The 19,166-nt window shown below is 44.2% G+C and overlaps 1 protein-coding gene across 1 annotated transcript in view; it reads left to right on the forward strand.

The window, feature by feature from the left end:
- Positions 1–19,166, forward strand: part of PTPN1 (protein tyrosine phosphatase non-receptor type 1) — a 60,675-nt gene that overhangs the window by 27,745 nt on the left and 13,764 nt on the right. Inside the window, exons 2-3 of the mRNA NM_001100326.1 lie at positions 15,357–15,447; positions 18,313–18,413. Of these exons, the coding sequence (NP_001093796.1) occupies positions 15,357–15,447; positions 18,313–18,413 (192 nt within the window). The remainder of the gene's footprint in view (positions 1–15,356; positions 15,448–18,312; positions 18,414–19,166) is intronic.

Consider the following 19,166-nt stretch of genomic DNA (forward strand, 5'->3'; position numbering starts at 1 on the left):
CAGATAGAGTGAAGCCTTCTTCAGGAAGGTAGCACATCAGAGAGCCGTACCGCCTGCAGGAAAAGTGGAGAGGAAGCGACGCATCCTTCCAAGAAATGCTGCTCTCACACCCAACCGTTCCCTGGGCATCATGGCAGGAAGTTACTCATCACTGGAAAATCACCCCAACCTTTCTGTTGAGGAAGTCCGAGAGCAGAGTGCTCAGAGATAGTGGGGTCACTGGTGCTCGCTTCTTACAGCCACTGTTTGTTTTCCAGCGCCATCCTCACGTTTTCTCGGATTTCTTCACTCCACGTTCCTCCCTCCCGGCTTGGTTTGTCCTGTTTAGCCGACTCAACTTGGGATCCTTGATGAGGGCCACGCGTCTGCAGGAGTCGTGCTCTGCGGGGAAACACACGACCTGGCGTGTCTGCTCCTTGGAGCTGAGGAGGCTCAGATCGCAGTCTCTGGGGAAGCCTGTGGAGCCGAGGCAGGTTTAGGACATGGTAGCTGTGCCCGGTGTGCCTCTGGGGGTTACAGACCCGGGTTGCAGGCCTGGATGAGTTGCGGGCCCACTCTCTCCTCTTTGAAATGGGCCTGGAGAGGCCCAGGCGGCAGGCTGCTGGGGTTGCTCCAGTCAAGGATGGCCATCCTTTCTCCTCCCCAGCCCTCGTTGCTCTAGGCTTCCTTTGAATCAACAGTGTCAGAACAGACTAGGCGAAACAGCTTGGGTATCAGCTGTCTGACTTCTTTTCTGCGCTTAGCGCCAGCCAGCATGGGCAAGGAGACGCAGCAGGTCAGCAGCGCCAGAAGAGCTCTGCTCTGCATCCATGTGGCTGCTCCCCAGGTGCTCCTGAGTTTGCTGTTCTCACTGTCACTGGCTCTTCTCGATGCCTCTCCCTTCTTCCTGTGAACAGATGTCCCCTCCGAGCAGGACTCCACTCAGTAGTGCTGTGTTTGGCCACAGCTGGTCTTCCCCACTGAGTGGGAACTCAATGAGGACAGGGATCATGACCACCTGCCCCACAACACTGGCGCAGCATGAAATGCAAGGCCAAAAATTGGCTGCAAGTACAATGATATATTGTGCTCTGGGTTCTGAAAGTGATTCTCAAAACTTGACTTTGGCATCATATGTAAGGCTTTGCTTTAAAAAATACACTTGGGTGTTAAGACCAATACTTTTAAGAATGTTACAACTCTGGCTTTTTAACTATCCTGTTCTCTAATGAACATACCTTATTGAAGTTATGCACCGTTTGCTCTGAGTAATCTTGTGAAGATTGCTTTTCAGTGCAGTAAGAAAGCAAACGTTCTAATGCTGAGCTTTTTTTCAAGTGTAGGCATGGCTTGTTCCATGAAAATGTCACTAGACTTAGTGTCTCTAAAGTTCTTTATTTATCCTGGTTTTTGCAAAATATTTGTTTTATTTGGTCCTAGGGATTTATTTTCCTGCTAAACCAGCATAAATGTCTTCATTTTGTGAGCCTTGGGAAGAAGAGTGTTTGGCTATTATTGTAATATCTTAAGGGATATTGCTTCTGCAGTAGCTTCAGTTATTTATGTAATAATAGTGACCCTAGTCTGTATCTAGCAATATGTATATGGATTTTTAGTTCCTATATAGTTTTAGTTATAGCTTTGAGATATTGAGCAAATCCTCTTGAGGAAAGATTTGGCATGCATCAGCTTTCAAAAGCTTCTAAAAATTGATCATATATTATTAGAAGAGGTTTACTGCCCCCTTCCATCCCATAGAAAATGTATTTTTTATGTATCCAGTTCTAAGAAGGCAGATGACCAAAAGGTCATGTAGCTGTTGCCATGGCTTATGACTAGAGAAGACGAGGCACAGAACCCTCTTAAAGCAGTTTGTGGTGGTGGTGGTGGTTTAGCCACTAAGTCGTATTTGACTCTTTGCGACCTCATGGACTGCAGGTCACCAGACCTGTCTGTCCATGGGATTTCCCATGCAACAATACGGGAGTGGGTTGCTATTTCCTTCTCCAGGGCATCTTCCCAACCCAGGGATTGAACCTGTGGCTACTGCATTGACAGGCATCTTCTTTAAAACAATTGCATCTGAATATGTTGAAGGAGGTGGAAAGATGTTCTGATTTAATTTGTTGAGGTACAACTATTTTTGGAGAAGGAAATGGCAACCCACTGCAGTATTCTTGCCTGGAAAATTCCATGGACAGAGGAGCCTGGCGGGCTACAGTCCACAGGGTCGCAAAGAGTCGGACACGACTGAGCGACCGAGCAACAACAACCAGCTATTTTATGCTGGATCTTGTTTGAAGTAGTTACTCAGAAAGTTGCTTTTTAATTAAATATCCCAAAGAAAGGCAATGCCAAAGAATGCTCAAACTAGCACACAGTTGCACTCATCTCACACGCTGGTAAAGTAATGCTCAAAATTCTCCAAGCCAGGCTTCAGCAATACGTGAACCGTGAACTTGCAGATGTTCAAGCTGGTTTTAGAAAAGGCAGAGGAACCAGAGATCAAATTGCCAACATCCGCAGGATCATCGAAAAAGCAAGAGAGTACCAGAAAAACATCTATTTCTGCTTTCTTGACTATGCCAAAGCCTTTGACTGTGTGGATTGCAATAGACTGTGGGAAGTTCTTCAAGAGATGGGAATACCAGACCACCTGATCTGCCTCTTGAGAAACCTATATGCAGGTCAGGAAGCAACAGTTAGAACTGGACATGGAACAACAGACTGGTTCCAAATAGGAAAAGGAGTACATCAAGGCTGTATATTGTCACCATGCTTATTTAACTTCTATGCAGAGTACATCATGAGAAACACTGGGCTGGAAGAAGCACAAGCTGGAATCAAGATTGCCGGGAGAAATATCAATAACCTCAGATATGCAGATGACACCACCCTTATGGCAGAAAATGAAGAGGAACTAAAAAGCCTCCTGATGAAAGTGAAAGAGGAGGGTGAAAAAGTTGGCTTAAAGCTCAACATTCAGAAAATGAAGCTCATGGCATCCGGTCCCATCACTTCATGGGAAATAGATGGGGAAACAGTGTCAGACTTAATTTTTCTGGGCTCCAAAATCACTGCAGATGGTGACTGCAGCCATGAAATTAAAAGATGCTTACTCCTTGGAAGGAAAGTTATGACCAACCTAGATAGCATATTCAAAAGCAGAGATTACTTTGCCAACAAAGGTCTGTCTAGTCAAGGCTATGGTTTTTCCAGTGGTCGTGTACGGATGTGAGAGTTGGACTGTGAAGAAAGCTGAGCACCGAAGAATTGATGCTTTTGAACTGTGGTGTTGGAGAAGACTCTTGAGAGTCTCTTGGACTGCAAGGAGATCCAACCAGTCCATTCTGAAGGAGGTCAACCCTGGGATTTCTTTGGAAGGAATGATGCTAAAGCTGAAACTCCAGTACTTCGGCCACCTCATGCAAAGAGTTGACTCATTGGAAAAGACCCTGATGCTGGGAGGGATTGGGGGCAGGAGGAGAAGGGGACGACAGAGGATGAGATGGCTGGATGGCATCACCGACTCGATGGACATGAATTTGAGTGAACTCCGGGAATTGGTCATGGAGGCCTGGTGTGCTGCAATTCATGGGGTTGCAAAGAGTCGGACACGACTGAGCGACTGAACTGACTGACTCAATAAAGTAAAATTTGCTTTGACAGAAGTTAAAAACTTAGACGTCAGGTAACATGGAGAAGTATGCTTTTTACAAAACAATCTGCTTATTGACATGGCGAACAGAAATAATTTAACGTTTTCATTTTTTCCATGTATTTCACTATAAGTTCAGACACATAATAATACACACCAGATAGACACGGGGGCAGAACTCTGGGCCAGAGCCGTGCTGCCTGCCCTCTCCTCACAGAAGAACAAAGGAGCAGTGTCGTCGTAAGTGCAGGAATATTATTATGGGTTTTTTAAATTTCCTACTATTTTAATCTCCAGTGTTCCTCTTGATCTTTGCTAAATAGTTGCAAAGAATGAGTCGAGCCTTCATTAATCTTTTTTTTTTTAATTCTACCTAGTTTTAATGGTTTTTCTTTCTCTGAAAAATAGTGACTTGTTCTTTCTGAAATCTGAATGATCAGATGCAGCTGCATTTTTGTTGCTATTTGAGTTTAGGGAGAGGGAGGTTGAGCACTCTGAAGGGACACAGAGATTAGAGTAACTGTTAGGCTGACAGAAGGAGAAGAATCACCTATTCTTTGCCTAGTTTAAGATTTAGAGACAGTAGAGTGGGTATAGGTGAAAATTGTAGAAGGAAAATAAACCAGATGGATTAAGATTTTTTTTTTTTTATTGAAGTGTTACTACATACTGAAGAAGATGACAACGTTCTACCATTAGAAGCAATAAAGGAAATCGCAGAGGAAAAGGTCAATAGGCTTTGACTACTTAAAAATTTAGAACTACTTTAAAACTTTTTATTGCTTAGATAATGCATATGTGCTTAGAAAACCATCGGAAAACAATAGAAAATAAAAATTCCCTCAATCATTCTCCCAATTGGCAGCTCTATTGCTATAATGACATTTTACGATCATCCTCCCACACTTAAAAAAATTTTTATGTAAGGGAAATTAAATGTGCAAACAAATAAATTGGAAAAGTGGTTTCCAGCACAGACAAAGAATTGATGGCTTTAAAATATGTAAAGAGCTTAGGAAAAATGCTTACATTCTCAAGGCAAAGACAGGCATCCGTTCCATTGTACATCATTCAGCAGACGTTGAGTGCCTGCTGGTAAGTTAAAGGAGTGCTTACTGTGCACAAAAACAGCTGTTAGGAGGGACAGACATGGCGTTTTGTCATCTGTTTTATTCCAGCGTTTTGAGTCATAATCAAGATATAAGTGAAACTATATGGGAAACATTTTTCTTTACACTTTCAAAAATAATGTAGGTGAGTGTGTGTATAAACTTGAGATGGAAAACCATTTCTTAAGCAAGACTCCCCACAAAACTAACTATAGAGGAAGAGATCCATAAATTGAGCTGTGTTGACATGAAGAACTCTTTTTGTCGAAAGACACCGTTAACGTTGGGTTGTCTGCAGAAGTGGCCTGCTCATAGATCAGCTTGTCCTTCATTAACCCGTAACGTGCGGTGCGTGTGCTTCTACGCGTGGTGCCTGGTGTCCCTCATTGTTCTCAAGCGCACTTCAGCGCTCGAGCCCAGGAGGAAGCGAAAGGAATGCATGTGCGGATGGAGGTCGGGGCTTCTGAACTGCTCGTTCTGCTCCTCCAGGAGGGATCAGATCCCTGGTGGTGGGAGGGGGTGTAGGTAGAGTATCCGCTTGCTCGGAGCTCTAATCCTTCTGTTTTACCATCAGTCCCTGATGAATAATCGTGGGCATGTTTGTGTGAGTTCTGTGTGGCAGCGCCTAGCTCAGAACCTCGTGTCTGTCTGGCCGTCTTCCCCACTGGAGCACAAGGTCCATGGTGGCAGGACTTTGCCTCCCTTGTTCACCCTCCTGTCCTTCTTGGTTTCCACATGGTCAGTGCTAAGTAAATATTTGGATGAAGTGAAGAGATTCAAACATTGAATGTAAACCTTGCTTCCTTGATCCGCATGCGCTGAGTTCTTTGCAGAGCCAGGCAGAAGAGCTTGGTCACCGCTTCCTCTCTTCCCCGAATTGTCATTTTACTTTTGTGGCTTCACTAAAGAACTATCACTTTAGAATGCTTTTGAGCAATGGGCATATCTTCCTTCATCATCTCTAATCCCCAAATGGTGTGTAGAAAAGTACATTTATATTGAGAAGGTATTTAGAAAACTCACTTGTTTGGTAACAGTAATACAAAAGCCTTTTCTTTGGTTATGGTAAGAAATCTTGTACTACTCTTGGAGTGTTAAATGCTTAACCAAAGCTGATTTCATTTGACATTCTGTTTCCCTCCCATTCACACTCCCAGATTATCCACAGAATACCATCAGTTTCATAAATATGGTTTTCAGTTATTTCAAAGTAGGCATATTGTGTGGGTTCCTAAGGTCCCTGTAGGGAAATTAAATGTGGAGGGAGGAAGCTGGTGGTTGGCAGTCTGGTTCCTTGTAAAGCAAGCTGTGAACCTTCCGCTCTCAGATGCCTGCCAGCTGCTTGTGTCAGCTGTGCCGCTGTCCTCGGCAAAGTGGCAGAACCCAGGGCCTGAACACGCCAACTGTCCTTATGGAAAGCAGAAGGTAAACAAAACAGAAGTGAAAGTGGATTCAGTTTTTAGACTGTTCTCTTACAGGAACGGTTTTGTGGTTCTCAGCATTCAAAAAAAAAACTTGTTCCAATATGCTTCACTGACATCAGTTACTGTAAGTCTGATTCATTTGCTGCCTATTGATTTCTGCCCAAGGTGAAATTTATGACATTTAACAGAAAACGTAAGTGATGTTAAAAAGCAACAAAAACAAAAACCAGATACTTCAAGGATTGTAAAAATAAGGTTTAAAGTCAGTGACCCTTGAAAACACAATTTTCATATTTCTTTGTTAACTATTTGACTGTGTAACCATAGAGTTGTTAAAAATAAATGATAATGTTAACGTTATATTAAGCGTCCAAAGGATAATACAATTTACTTTGCAGATTTTTTTTTACCCTAGTATCCTGCAGCTTCACTCTGACGCTAGCACGCGGGCACTGACTTTTGTCTTGGAGGCGCGCTGGGGCCGCTCTGTCCTGTCTCCTGTTGTCCACGCTGTGTCCCTCTGCACTCGCTTCCAAAGTGCCTGTCCTTTGTGTTCAGTGCAGAGTTTATCTTCATCTGTTAAGGTCTGTTGTTTAAATGTCAGTGGTTGTCAATTTCATTTCAAGATTTCTCATTTATTCTTTCCTATCTGCTTATTGGGGCTTCATTTATTCCTTCCTAGATGTATATGTAACATCTTTTTTATACACAATTTCTTTATTTATCCCTGATCTCAAATACATTTATCTTTAAAGCACCTGACAAGCCAACAGTAAATTTCATGTGAAATAGTTATTTTTCTAGTTGATTATCTTTTTCAGAACGAGTCTTTGGTGGTGGTGTGTGTTTTTCTGTTTTTGGTATTGTGCTTACAGGTGATTTTGAGTGAGGGGCTGTTGTTTTCGTTTGTTCTTGTTTTGTGTCTGAGCCTAGCTGTGCCTTTGTGGTGATGGATGGGGAGGCCTGGCGTGCTGTGATTCATGGGGTCGCAGAGTCGGACACGACTGAGCGACTGAACTGACTGTGCCTTTGTGTTCTTCTCTATGTTTAATCGACCCTCACTTTGTGTTCAGAGCAGAGGGTGTAGTTCAGAGCTGAAATCAGCCCCACCACCTCTACCGGTTGGTTCCCCGGTTCCCCTTGCCCACTTTGTGGAGGGTACTCCACACTTCCCATGCCTGCCCTCATCCTCTGATTTGTGGGGAATTTGTAAAACAATTTGATTCTGCTTTTTTCCATGTCATTTTCCAAATGCACGTAATTGTTCTGGTAGTGATTTGTAACTCCATTATTTTTGAACCTCCCCCCGAACAGTGGACAGGATGACCCAGCGTCTCCATAGGCTCTGGCGAGGCTGATCACTGCAGGTCTGCTGTCTTTTGAACGCAGGCTGGTTGTGCTCATTTCTCCTTCCTCTCTCTCAGCTTACCACATTAGATTCTGAGGCTCTGGGTTTACTTTTCAGCATCTTTTTCTATTCAGTACATAATCATTTTAAACTTTAAACCAAAGCAGGCTTGCTACTCGTTAACTAAATTTTAAACTTTTTATTATCTAAGCATTGTAGATTATCTTACAGTTTAGCAGTATTGACTATGACTTCTGGCATATTGATTATATAAATGGATAAATATAATCGTTTCCTAAGGTTTATTGGAAGAGCTGAATGAAGCTCCAATACTTTGGCCACCTGATATGAAGAGCCAACTCCCTGGGAAAGACCCTTATACTGGGAAAGACTGAAGGCAAAAGGAGAAAGGGGTGGCAAAGGATGCGATGGTTAGGTAGCATCATTGACTCACTGGACATGAATTTGAGCAAACTCTGGGAGATAGTGAAGAACAGGGAAGCCTGGCGTGCTGCAGTCCATGGGGTGGCAAAGAATTGGACGTGACTTAGTGATGACTTAGCAACTAAACCACAACAAAGATCTTTGTAGTCAATTACATTGTTCCATTAACCAGTATAGACAGAGTACAGCATTGCTTTCACCGTGAAAGACGTTGAATTTCTGATTTTGAAAGTTGTGTATTTCTCAGTATGCTTTACTATACCGTAATTTTATATTGTCATTTATAATGAGATTTATGAGTAACAAAGTTGTTCAACACAAATGTCACTTTGAAGATTTGGTTCCTAAAATTCTAGTCTAGCCATCCCCGCCCCCCTCCCCACTTCTATATATATCTTCCTATTCAGTGGTGACTACTTGCAAGAGTTCCAGGAAATGTATGCCCTATATGTTCACTTCTTATTTTAAATTATTGCCTTTACTGTACTTCTGTATTTCCCTTTGATCTAGCTCTATTTCTGAGAGCCAGTAGTTTCCTTAAAGTACTAGGTAGCAGCTAGAACAGTCAAATTAGGCAGCCATTTGTAAAACGAGGTGTGGGGAGTAGAGAAGATGTGAAGATACTGAGGAGCTGCGGTTCTGGCAGATACAGGGTGCCGCTGGAGTGCTTTCTTCCTTCATTTGAAACAGATGGCTGTCTGAACCATCTGAAACAACCGTTTATGCTTTGAATTCGTGTTTCAGTAGCTCTTTTAGTACTATCTTGTTGAGAGGCTGTGTGACTCAATTGCAAAGCAAAATAGTAGTAATAATAATTATTGTTATTATTGGAAAGTAGGAGTGGACCAGACATTGGTTTAAACGCATTCTCTTTCAAGAACATTTCTATTGCATAATATGAATCAGACTGGTACACAGTTAAGGACTCCTTGAGCACCTTTAGAACCATTCCTTAATTCAGTCATTAGAATTAGGTTGAATGCCCACTCTGGGCCCAGGCTGGTGCTAGGAAGGTTGAGAGTCTAGGACCTTCCCAGTAGACTCCCAGCTTTAATGAGACACTGGCTCCACCTCATCACTCTTGGATAGTTTTAAGAGAAATAATGCATTTTACAGTGGAGCCAGAGACATTCGCCCTCTTGTGGGACTGAAGAGAGAAGGATGTTCAAACCAAAATTGCTAGGTTTAACTTAACAAAGTGCTATAAACATTAGAATATTTCTGCAAGCCTGGCTTTTATGCCTATGTGTTTTCAAAAATTAGAGCTCTCACGTAAAGCATTATCAGCTTTACCCCATGTTTGACTTTTGCCTAATTGGATTTGGGAGGTATTTAAATAATGGATAATGAGCTTTCCTGTAAGTAGACAGACTGACTGACTCTGGGCCCTGATTCCTTCTGTTCCCAGAGCCTTATGAGGAGCTCAGTGGGTGCTCGCTTGGAGGTCATCAGTCATCTTCTTAAGTGAGTGTGGAAGGATGGGGAGTCAGAACTAGCCTCAGAAATTTTTCAAGTAATGATGGTTTCTGCCCTACCTTGCCTCTTAAGATCGATTTTCAGTTCAGATGTTTTGTTTAAATTTTATCAGGCATCTTTATCCCAACTTTCTAGCCCAGATCAGTCATAATTTTAAAAGAACTTGTTTTTTTTTTCTCTCCCATGAAAATGATTCACTGTAGAAATGAGGCAGATCATTTTGGGTACCCAGTGCCTATATAAAATGACACGGTGTAATTTAAACCACTCACCAGTAAGCTGTGACTGAACGTGAGCTCTCCCTTGGCCGCACACCGTCAGATGTGTTCTCTAGGAGAGCGTGAACGTTTGATGGCTGTTACACGTGCTGCTTTCTCTGTCACATTTCTGAAGAAACCTGTACCAAGAATAGGAAGTAGACTCCAGAAAAGCCAGTGAAGCACCGTCCGAGGGAAGGAGACGGGCAGCTTATCTGTTTGTTGGTGTGGGCCATTTCACTGTTCCCAGTTCTCATTCAGTGTGATCTCATCCCTGAAAGGGTGAGGTGCACTTTGAATGGTGCTTGAAATGTTGAATGGGGTTTTTTTAGGGGATGCTTCTGAGAATATGTTTCATGGCAAGTTTACTATTTCCTTCTTGGCTTGGCTCCTAAATTTTCCCAACAGTCATCTTCTCATCATCAGCTTTAAGACCTTTATCCTGTTTTATTTTCTCTGTGTGGATGTTTTGCACGCCTCAGTAGATTCTTTAATCTTTGGTCAAAGTAGTAAAAGATCTAAGGATGCCATGTGCTTGTGATGGCAGTCCCCTTAAACTTGATCATTAGTCAGTGTCTGCTTTCTTCAGCTGTTGGAAGGTCGGCTCACCTTTGATGCCCTTTTATTTATTTATTTTTATTTATTTATTTTTTTATTTTATTATTTTTTTTCTTCTAATTTTATTTTATTTTTAAACTTTACATAATTGTATTAGTTTTGCCAAATATCAAAATGAATCCAATGCAGAAATCTTGTTTTGCTGTAGTTCTGTCACATTTCGAGGGACAGTGGTTCATCTGCTATTTTTCTAAACCACTATTGGTAGTTAACTTTTAATTTTATAGGTGCTTTTATCACTCCTCAATATTAATACTATAATCCTGGCATTTTGTTTTACTGAGTGAAATGTAAATTCATATTTAGAGCCTGCATGTATTTCTCATGTGCAGTTCTGAAATAGAGAAACACTTAAACCAGGTTTGTTTTATTATTTGTAAATTATACCTCAAAATTGATTAGACAACAGGGACCTATTGTGTAGCGCATGGAACTCTGCTTAATGTTCTGTGGCAGCCTGGATGGGAGAGGGGTTTGGGGGAGAATGGATACAGGTCTGTGTGTGGCTGAGTCCCTTCTCCACTCACCCGAAACGGTCACAACATTGTTAATTGGCTATACCCCAGTACTGAATAAAAAGTATGACATTTGGGGAAAAAATAAATCAGGAAACAAAAAGAAATTGGTTAGAAAAACTGGCTGAACTACGTATTTAAGATCTGTGCATTTGACTGTTTGAGGCTGCCTTAATTTTAGACTCTTCTTTTAAAAGTATTGTGTGGATAGCTTCTATTTTCCCAATATTTTTATTAGCTGTTTTGGTGTGTTCTCTTCAACCAAAAAAGTACAGATTACTAGATCCTTCGGCTACATAGAATCAGTCGCACACTGTTGTTATTTTGGCCCTTATTTCCTCAGAATGAATATTTTTTCAGTGGTTTATTCATATCAACTGTTTCTTCCATCTTCTTTCAGTCACACCAGCTGGACTGATCAAGATTGTTTCATGTCATAAGGCAGATTTGTACCTGTTGGTGAACACTTCCAAATAACAACTAGAGTAAGAAATTTAAAAATGAGATTTTTTTTTCCCCCTTGAAGTCATTTTTCTGTGCTCTGTAGCATTTCCCCAAAAGCTTAATCTCATCCATAAAAGATGTGATGGATACATTACTACTAGACTAATTTGTTTAATCTCAAGTGAGTTTATATTATCATACTTTTCAGGTGCTATCTGTCTTGCTCGTACGAGTCAAAAACCTTGCCGTTTTGTAGGTTTTTCTTTTAAATAGCAGAATGTGGACTTCCTCTTTAAATCCAAGTTGAATGTATACATGGTTTAAGAAGTTTTATTGGCTGCCCACATCTCCCCATTCCCAGTCTTTCTCTTTATGAATGGCTTTTGAACTCTGAGCCTGCTTCGAGCTTGCATTTGTTCCCAGATTTTAAGGAAAATGTCTATCCTTTGATTCATGAGTTTAGCTCGTCAGGGAGATACAGGATGTGGCTTTCTTAAGCCCCCGCCTTCTGCTGTCCCTCGTGCTTCCCCGCCCCGTTCCCCCAGCCTGTGATACTTCTAGGTGAAAGCCGTGTTCACTGTTTACATTGTTGCCTCGCACACAGTCACAGGTAGTGCTGTACTGTCATGCTTTCCTTTTTAATTGATTTTCTTGTAGTTAATAATTGCCTTTTCTTCATTTGCATAGTTTCCTTACTGCCTGAGTCACCAGGGAAGCCCCTACCTGTTGTTAACTCTTCTCATACCTTCTGAGAACCTCTCACAGCAATTTTCCACCAGCTCAGTTAGCACCATCCAATAGAAATAAGTACCAGCCATGTATGTAATTCTGCTTTTTCTAGTAGCCGCAGTAAGAAAGGGGCTTCCCAGGTGGCGCTAGTGGTAAAGAACCCGCCTGCCAGTGCAAGAGACATAGGAGACCTGGGTTCGATCCCTGGGTCAGGAAGATCCCCTGGAGGAGGGCATGGCAACCCACTCCAGTATTCTTGCCTGGAGAATCCCATGGGCAGAGGAGCCTGGCAGCTACAGTCCATGGGGTCGCAAAGGGTCAGACACGACTGAAATGACTTAGCATGCAGCAAGAAAGGTAAAAGGAAGCAGATGAAAGTAACAACATAGTTTGCTTAATCCAGCATGTTCAAAGTGTCATTTCAACCAATAGTCAATGTTTCAAGTATTTGAGATATTTTAATTTCTTTTCTTAGTACTCAGTTATCAAAACCCGATGTGTGTTTTTCACATTTGCACAGCATCTCTTTGCAGACTCACCACATCTCAGGTGGCCTATGGCTACTGTGTTAGATAGAGCAGCTTCAGGTGACTCAGCAGCCCTGGTCTTGGAGGAGGCATCCCTCCTGGACACCTCCGTCCCTCTGTCTGGGTCACTGGCTCTGAAGACTGCCACACGGCATCCATCTTGAGACCGCTTTGCTTTGCTTCTCAGTTGGCATCCCTGTTTTCTGGACTGCAGGTATTCTCGTTTCCCTCTGGTGGTCTTGCTCAGTCACGGTGGGTATGCTGGACAGAGGCATGCTGTTGGCATGTCCATCTCTTGAGTCACTCTGGTCTGGTCTGGGTGCTCGCCTCCTGGGGCTGGTGCGTAGCTGTCATCCTGGGCCTCCCCCACCACAGCCTGCGTGGAAATTTCCTGTGCCTTTGCTCTTGTGGTGGATCCTTTTTTGTTTGTTTTTCCCCTGGGTACCTTACATCTTTCTCTTCCTTGGTTTTTTCCTTCACTCAGGTGGAAACGCCAGTGGATGCTGAGAAACGGAGCAGAGGTGGTGGGGTCTCTGAGGCCCTACAGATCTGAGCGGTTTCTCTCGTTCCTTCTTGCCTGACAATTATTGGGGCTGTGTATAGAATTCTAGGTTGGACATCATTTTTCTTCAGAATTTTGAAGGCATTGCTCTGTTGCCATTCAGCTTTCAGTGTTCTTGCAAAATCTGAAGCCATTCAGATCCCCTTACCTTTTGAAAGTGAACTATTTTTTCTTCCTGGAAACTTACAGAATCTTCTCTTTGTTGGCGAGACCCTCGACCTGCATGGTACTGTGCTCCAGTGTGGGTCTGTTTTTATCATTTTGCTGAGCACCTGATGTATCTGGTAGATTTCCTTGAACTAGTTTTTAATGTTTTCTTTCCTTGCATTTTATTCTGCTTAATTTTCCATTGTTAATTATTTTTGCCTTCTGGAAAAGCAGAATTTCTTCTACCTTTATCTTCTGACTCTTCTGTTAAGCTTATCATTTCTGCCATTTCTTGTTTTCAAGTTCCAAGAGACATTTTTATCCAACATCCTGTTCTTAATCCATGAATGTATGGTTCTTATCTTTCTGAGTATATTAATGATAAATATATTTTTAAGCTTTGGTTTCTCTGCACTCTTTGTTCCGAGGGGCTTGTTTTTCCCATTTTATTTTTCCTTTAGATCTCTTTCGTACTAGAGGCATTCCTTCCTCTGACGTCTCTTAATCAGTGGTCTGCACGTGATGAAGATGGGGGGCTTCCGGGGTCTACTGCAGGCTCCCAGCAGGTGCACGGGGCTGGTCAGCACACGTCTGCCTCGAGGCCTCTGGGTGCAGGTGGGCTGTTGTTTGTATACCCTCATGATGGTACCTTTTGGTCTTTCCTCTTGTTTGCTCATATCACCTGGACGGCACTCTGCCCCCTGATTCACATTTTCCAAAAAGTAAACTCCAGATTTCAGCAGAGGTGTGAGGCAGCAGGCACCCAGCAGCGGGAAGGGGGAGGTAGGGGCGGAGATGCAGTTCCTCTGGTCCAGCCCTGCCCCCCTGCGGTGAATCCCACCCCTCATTCCAGAAGCAGGCTTCCTGCCCTTCTGGAGGGTTCTGTGGTGGAAACCAGGCCGGTGCTCTGCTCTCCCAGCCACCGGCTTGTGACTGAGCCTGCTCCCACCTGCCAGCTGCTCATCAGTCTGATTGCCAGCTTCCAAAGCTGTGCTGCTGTTGTCTGCTCTCCTGTTCTCTCACTGCAGCCTTTCCCTTTTTTTAAAAAGTTCTGTTAAAACATACATAACAAAGATTGACCGTCATAACCATGTTTAGGTGTACAGTTCAGCGGCATTGAGTATATGCACATTGTTGGGCAAGCTTGTCTTTCATGACAGTACTAGTAAAATACAGACGTAAAGGAAAAGATCTCTAAGTGGGGTTATAGTGGTGTTGATGTAGAAGAGCAAAATGAGATGTGTGTGGTCTGTCTGGTAGGACACATGCTGCAGTCTCCTGTGAGCTCAGGCACTCGCTCTCCTTCTGACGGTTGGTTTAAGGGGGTTTGTTTGCCATCCCCTGGGAAAGCATTGGGGCTCCCAGGTGGTGCTAGTGGTGGAGAGTCCACCTGTCAGTGCAGGAGACTTCAGAGGTGCGGGTTTGATCCCTGCGTTGGAAAGATCCACTGAAGTAGGAAATGGCAACCCACTCCAATATTTTTGCCTGGAAAGTTCCGTGGACAGAGGAGCCTGGCAGGCTATATAGTTCATGGGGCTACAAAAAGTTGGACATAACTGATGGCATTTGTGTGTGCACACGCGCACACACATGTATGGGAAAGTGTTTAGATAGTTGTTTGGCAGAAAGGGGCCTTTTATCTGCTCTTGATAAACTGTAGCTTTACAGGAGGTTGCAGATGGAATTCCCAGGCCTGACACAGAAGGCTCTCCAAGATCTGATCTCTACCCACCTGTGTACTCCAGCCCTGTCATTCCTCCACCAGCCCACTCAGCGTCCCCACACAAAGTGTGAACCCCAGCCCCTGTGCCTCTGCTGTGCTGGGTGTTCTGAGTACTGCGCCCCGTTCCCATCTCCTTGCCCTCTTCCTCGTCGTTCTAGCTCCCGGCCCCACACCGCCGCCGCCCGCCTGCGGCATGCGGGTATCCTTCTGTCTCCCTCCCGTGACCTTGGACGTGCCTCTTGAATTAGCACTTGCCTTTCCCGCACTCCCCGGCCCCCTTTGCTGTTTGTTTCTGTGCTGCGTCTTCCTCAGTGCTTGGCACATGGCCCGCACGCAGTCAGCTGGGTTCCTGGTGCCAGAGTTTCAAGAGAGAACTCTTTATCTCTTATTTTGTAGGATATCCGACATGAAGCCAGTGACTTCCCATGCAGAGTGGCCAAGCTTCCTAAGAACAAAAACCGAAACAGGTACAGAGACGTCAGTCCCTGTAAGTATTCACACACCACAGTTACCTGCTCCCATCCAGCCAGCCCCTCCGAGGCTGTGGGCCTCTCAGACTCCTTTAGCCCTGGGGTTTGGTAATAAATCAATAGCAGTTGAGGTTTATGACTTGATTGTTTCCTATGATGAAGGTATTAGAGGCTTATAGTAATGGCTCACTTTTCCGCCCATGGAGGAGGGATAAGGTTTCAGTTTCTAGAAAATTCAGCAAAGTTCAAAGCGCTTTCCTTAGCTTTGACTGTTTTAATGATGAATCATTTCCTACCAGCTGAGTGTGTGTAATGGCAGGCGTAATATACCCCTTCCGGGTGACTCCGCGACAGTATTGTTGGGCCCAAGGCATTGTACTGACCAGTAGTGATGCCCTGCGCGGGCATGGGCCAGGGTCGGGGAGGCACTCACCTGCCGCCTCAGCTAGAGACGCAGTCGGCTCTGCTCGCTGACCTCACCTCCCCCAGCCCACCCCCTCCGCCATCACTGTTTTTCTGGCTCTTTCCTATCCTTAGTTCTCAGTGTGCCCGCTGGCAGCCTCCTCTGCCTTCCAAGTAATTGGCTTTCAGTCTGCTGATATCTCGAAAGTGAATGAACTGTGTTAGAATCTGTGTAAAGTGAGAAAAACTGGAGAGGAGGGAAGGACAGGAACTTCACCACCTCCTCTGGGTCACAGAGAGCCTTGGGACTCACCTCCACGTGGCATCGCCCAGCAGCGAGGGCCGTGGTTGGAGCAGCTCCATAGCAGTGCCCTCTGCCGGGGACGTGACGATGCCGCCAGGCCCCCGGGCAGGCCCGTCCTACCGAAGCCTGCTGCAGGGGCGGCTCCCGGTGCCCTCCACAGAAGAGTGGCTGTGCCCCCTGCCGGATGGTGCGGTGCCCCAGGCTGTGGGGGGGGCGGAGTGAATCAGACCTGGGCTGGCGCTAAGCAGTCTGCCTCCGACGGCTGCCGCGGCGCTCTGCCCCTCTGAGCTGCTGGCCTCAGGCGGGTTGCCCTCTCCCCTGATCTTCAGTCACACAGGAGTCACAGGGATCTCAGGACTGGGCGCAGACTGAAGTCAGGGCACATCAGTGCTTAGCCCCGAGTCTCACTGTCAGTGTCGGCTGTGGTTGAGACGGCCAGGAACTGAAGTGCCCGCTAGGCACGTCCACCACGTGGGTCTAGGTCGGGTGACACAGGATTTTGCCCCAGTGTCTGATTCTCTTGATTTAGCACTTCCAGGCTACGGCTGCACATAGATTTTATTTAAAAATAATACTAATGGCCTCTTCTCAGGGAATTCTGCCATGAGGCCCTGGCCAGCTGCCCTGCGCTAGAATCACCGTCGCAGTTCACACCATGCACACGGTGCCCACCAAGCCCTTGGTCTGTAGGCTTTGCTGTACTCGCTCTGAATTAGGCAACAATATTATCTTTCATATTTCTTTTCTATGATTTCGATCAGTATTCATCTAAATAAGGTTGTAAACCAGCTTTACAGAGGGAAAAAAAACAGCATTTGAAATATTCTTCCAGGGATACAATTCCCAAACTTTTTAACCAGTCTTAACTCCTTGCGTTTTTCTCCCCTACCTCCACTCTTCACTAGAGAAGGTAATTTGCTTTTAAAATTATGAAGGAAATGGGGAGAATGTTTCAAGGTAGAAGGTGATCCTATTATCTTCCATTTGGCAGGTGAAAAACTCAGCACTCAGAAGATAAGTTGTCTGTCCAAGGTCACCACCCAGTGCTGTGAGACCGCTTATCTCCATGGCCCATTTCAGTATCACCCGAGTATTTCAGTGTGTAATAATCCTCTATGATGAGAAACGTTATTCCAAACAATGGCTAATTCACTAAAACGTCTCTTTGGAATGCTTTCGAATAGAAGGCCCTAACTGCTTACCCTGTTAGGTTTTCCTTTCTCTCTGGGCGAGGGGAGAACTGTTTACGGGCCGTCTCCTGAGTTTACCGTCCCTTGTGTTGTACCAGAAATAAAACACCCACCTGCGCTTGTTAATGGCCCCGGCAGGATAAGGAGAGTTGCCTTCGGGAAAGTAGGGCTTTTGTGACCGTGGCAGAGAGGAGGAGAAGCGGCTGTGCTTCTTCTGTCCCCTGGGGTGGACCTTTCACATGCGAGTGTATTTCTAAAAGCTATTCTGAAAGTTACTTTAATATACTTTCGGTGTTGTGTTTTGGATTCAGAGTCTGTGTTTTCCTGTTAAACTCTCTTTTAAGTGTCTCTGATTGTGACATATATGTTGTACTTGAGCTTTTCTAAAGACAACCTTGTATCAGGCAGTTCAAGGTGTGAGTTTTCACCCTGTTGTAGACTTCAGCCGTTTAATCTTGGAAGCATTAGGCACAGGTGAGGCTGAGACGTGATCGTAAATCTTACCAACTTGGTTCATTGTACCAACTTGAACTCTGGGGACTGGGTGGAATATTGGTGGATTTTGTTCCCTTTTAAAGATCAAAGCCATTGCATTTTTCACTCATAAAAGTATGTTTTAGGCCTCAGAGAACAGATTCCTTGACATCCCCTCCCCCCCAGTCTTCTGAGGTATGAGGACAGTAATAAATAAGACGATAAAGCCTAAAAACAGATTTCCCAAACAAGAATTAATAATCTATGTTTTAGTGTAATTTGTTTCTGTTGCTATTTTGTATTAAGTTTCAGATACTTTGAGAAACCTTCTGAAAGTACTAGCGGTTCCCATTATTGGAGACACTTAAGTTAATCTCAGAACAGTTTGGACTCAGCCAGTGTGAACACCCTGAGCGCCTCACTCGCTTTCTCTGCTTTCCCCATAGGGCACATCGCGTGTGCAAGCACTTAAGTCCCCCTGGATTAACCTTGCGTTCTGGTTTGCCTTTCAGTTGATCACAGTCGGATTAAACTTCATCAAGAAGATAACGACTATATCAATGCTAGTTTGATAAAAATGGAAGAAGCCCAAAGGAGTTACATTCTCACCCAGGTAAACAGAGTCTGAATTTTTCCCTAGTGGGCTTCGCCTCTCTCGATGTCAGCCTAAGAGTCTGACAGTGCCGTTATCCACGCCTCAGATAAAGTCTGCCACATCTTTTAGAAGATCAGGTTTCTAACCCAAAAAAGCAACATGGAAGGGAAAAGTCTTCCTTCAGAGATTCAGTCTGGTCATGACATGAATCTTTTCTGGGAAGTATGGTGTTGCTGGGTTTGTAGACAACAGCAGTAAAATGCCAGGGTTGTCTTGTTTGTTGACAGAGGCAGTAGCTAGAAAAGACTGTACCTGTGTTGAGTCCCTAAGCATTTGCCTCAGGGCATCAGGGCTGCTTATGGACACGTAAGAGGGTTAGTAATAGACCAGAAATCTTTATCCAGATGGCCTTTCAGAATTCCTCTGCATGGTCCTCATTCCTTGGGGGTGGAGGGGTGAGTTAGGTTATGTGGAGGAGCATACAAACTCACTTGAAACTCCCATTGGTTTTTGGCATCTTTATGGAAAAAGAAATCACAACAGTGGTTTCATAATTGGCCTTTTGTGAAACACTGGTATATGACCCAAAGACCACAGGAGCCCGGGGAAGAGTGAAGGGGTCTCTTTTAACCGATTTTCTCAAGTCTTCATCTGTTACTGGTACATTGATATACACAGTCTAAATCTCTCTATATATAAATCCTGATTTCCTCTTTTCTCTTTGCATGTCAGTTTTTCAGTTTTACATTAGGTTTGGGTCCTAGGGTGACT

Source organism: Bos taurus, chromosome 13 (genome assembly GCF_002263795.3).
Source record: "Bos taurus isolate L1 Dominette 01449 registration number 42190680 breed Hereford chromosome 13, ARS-UCD2.0, whole genome shotgun sequence".
Classification (NCBI taxonomy): Eukaryota; Metazoa; Chordata; class Mammalia; order Artiodactyla; family Bovidae; genus Bos; species Bos taurus.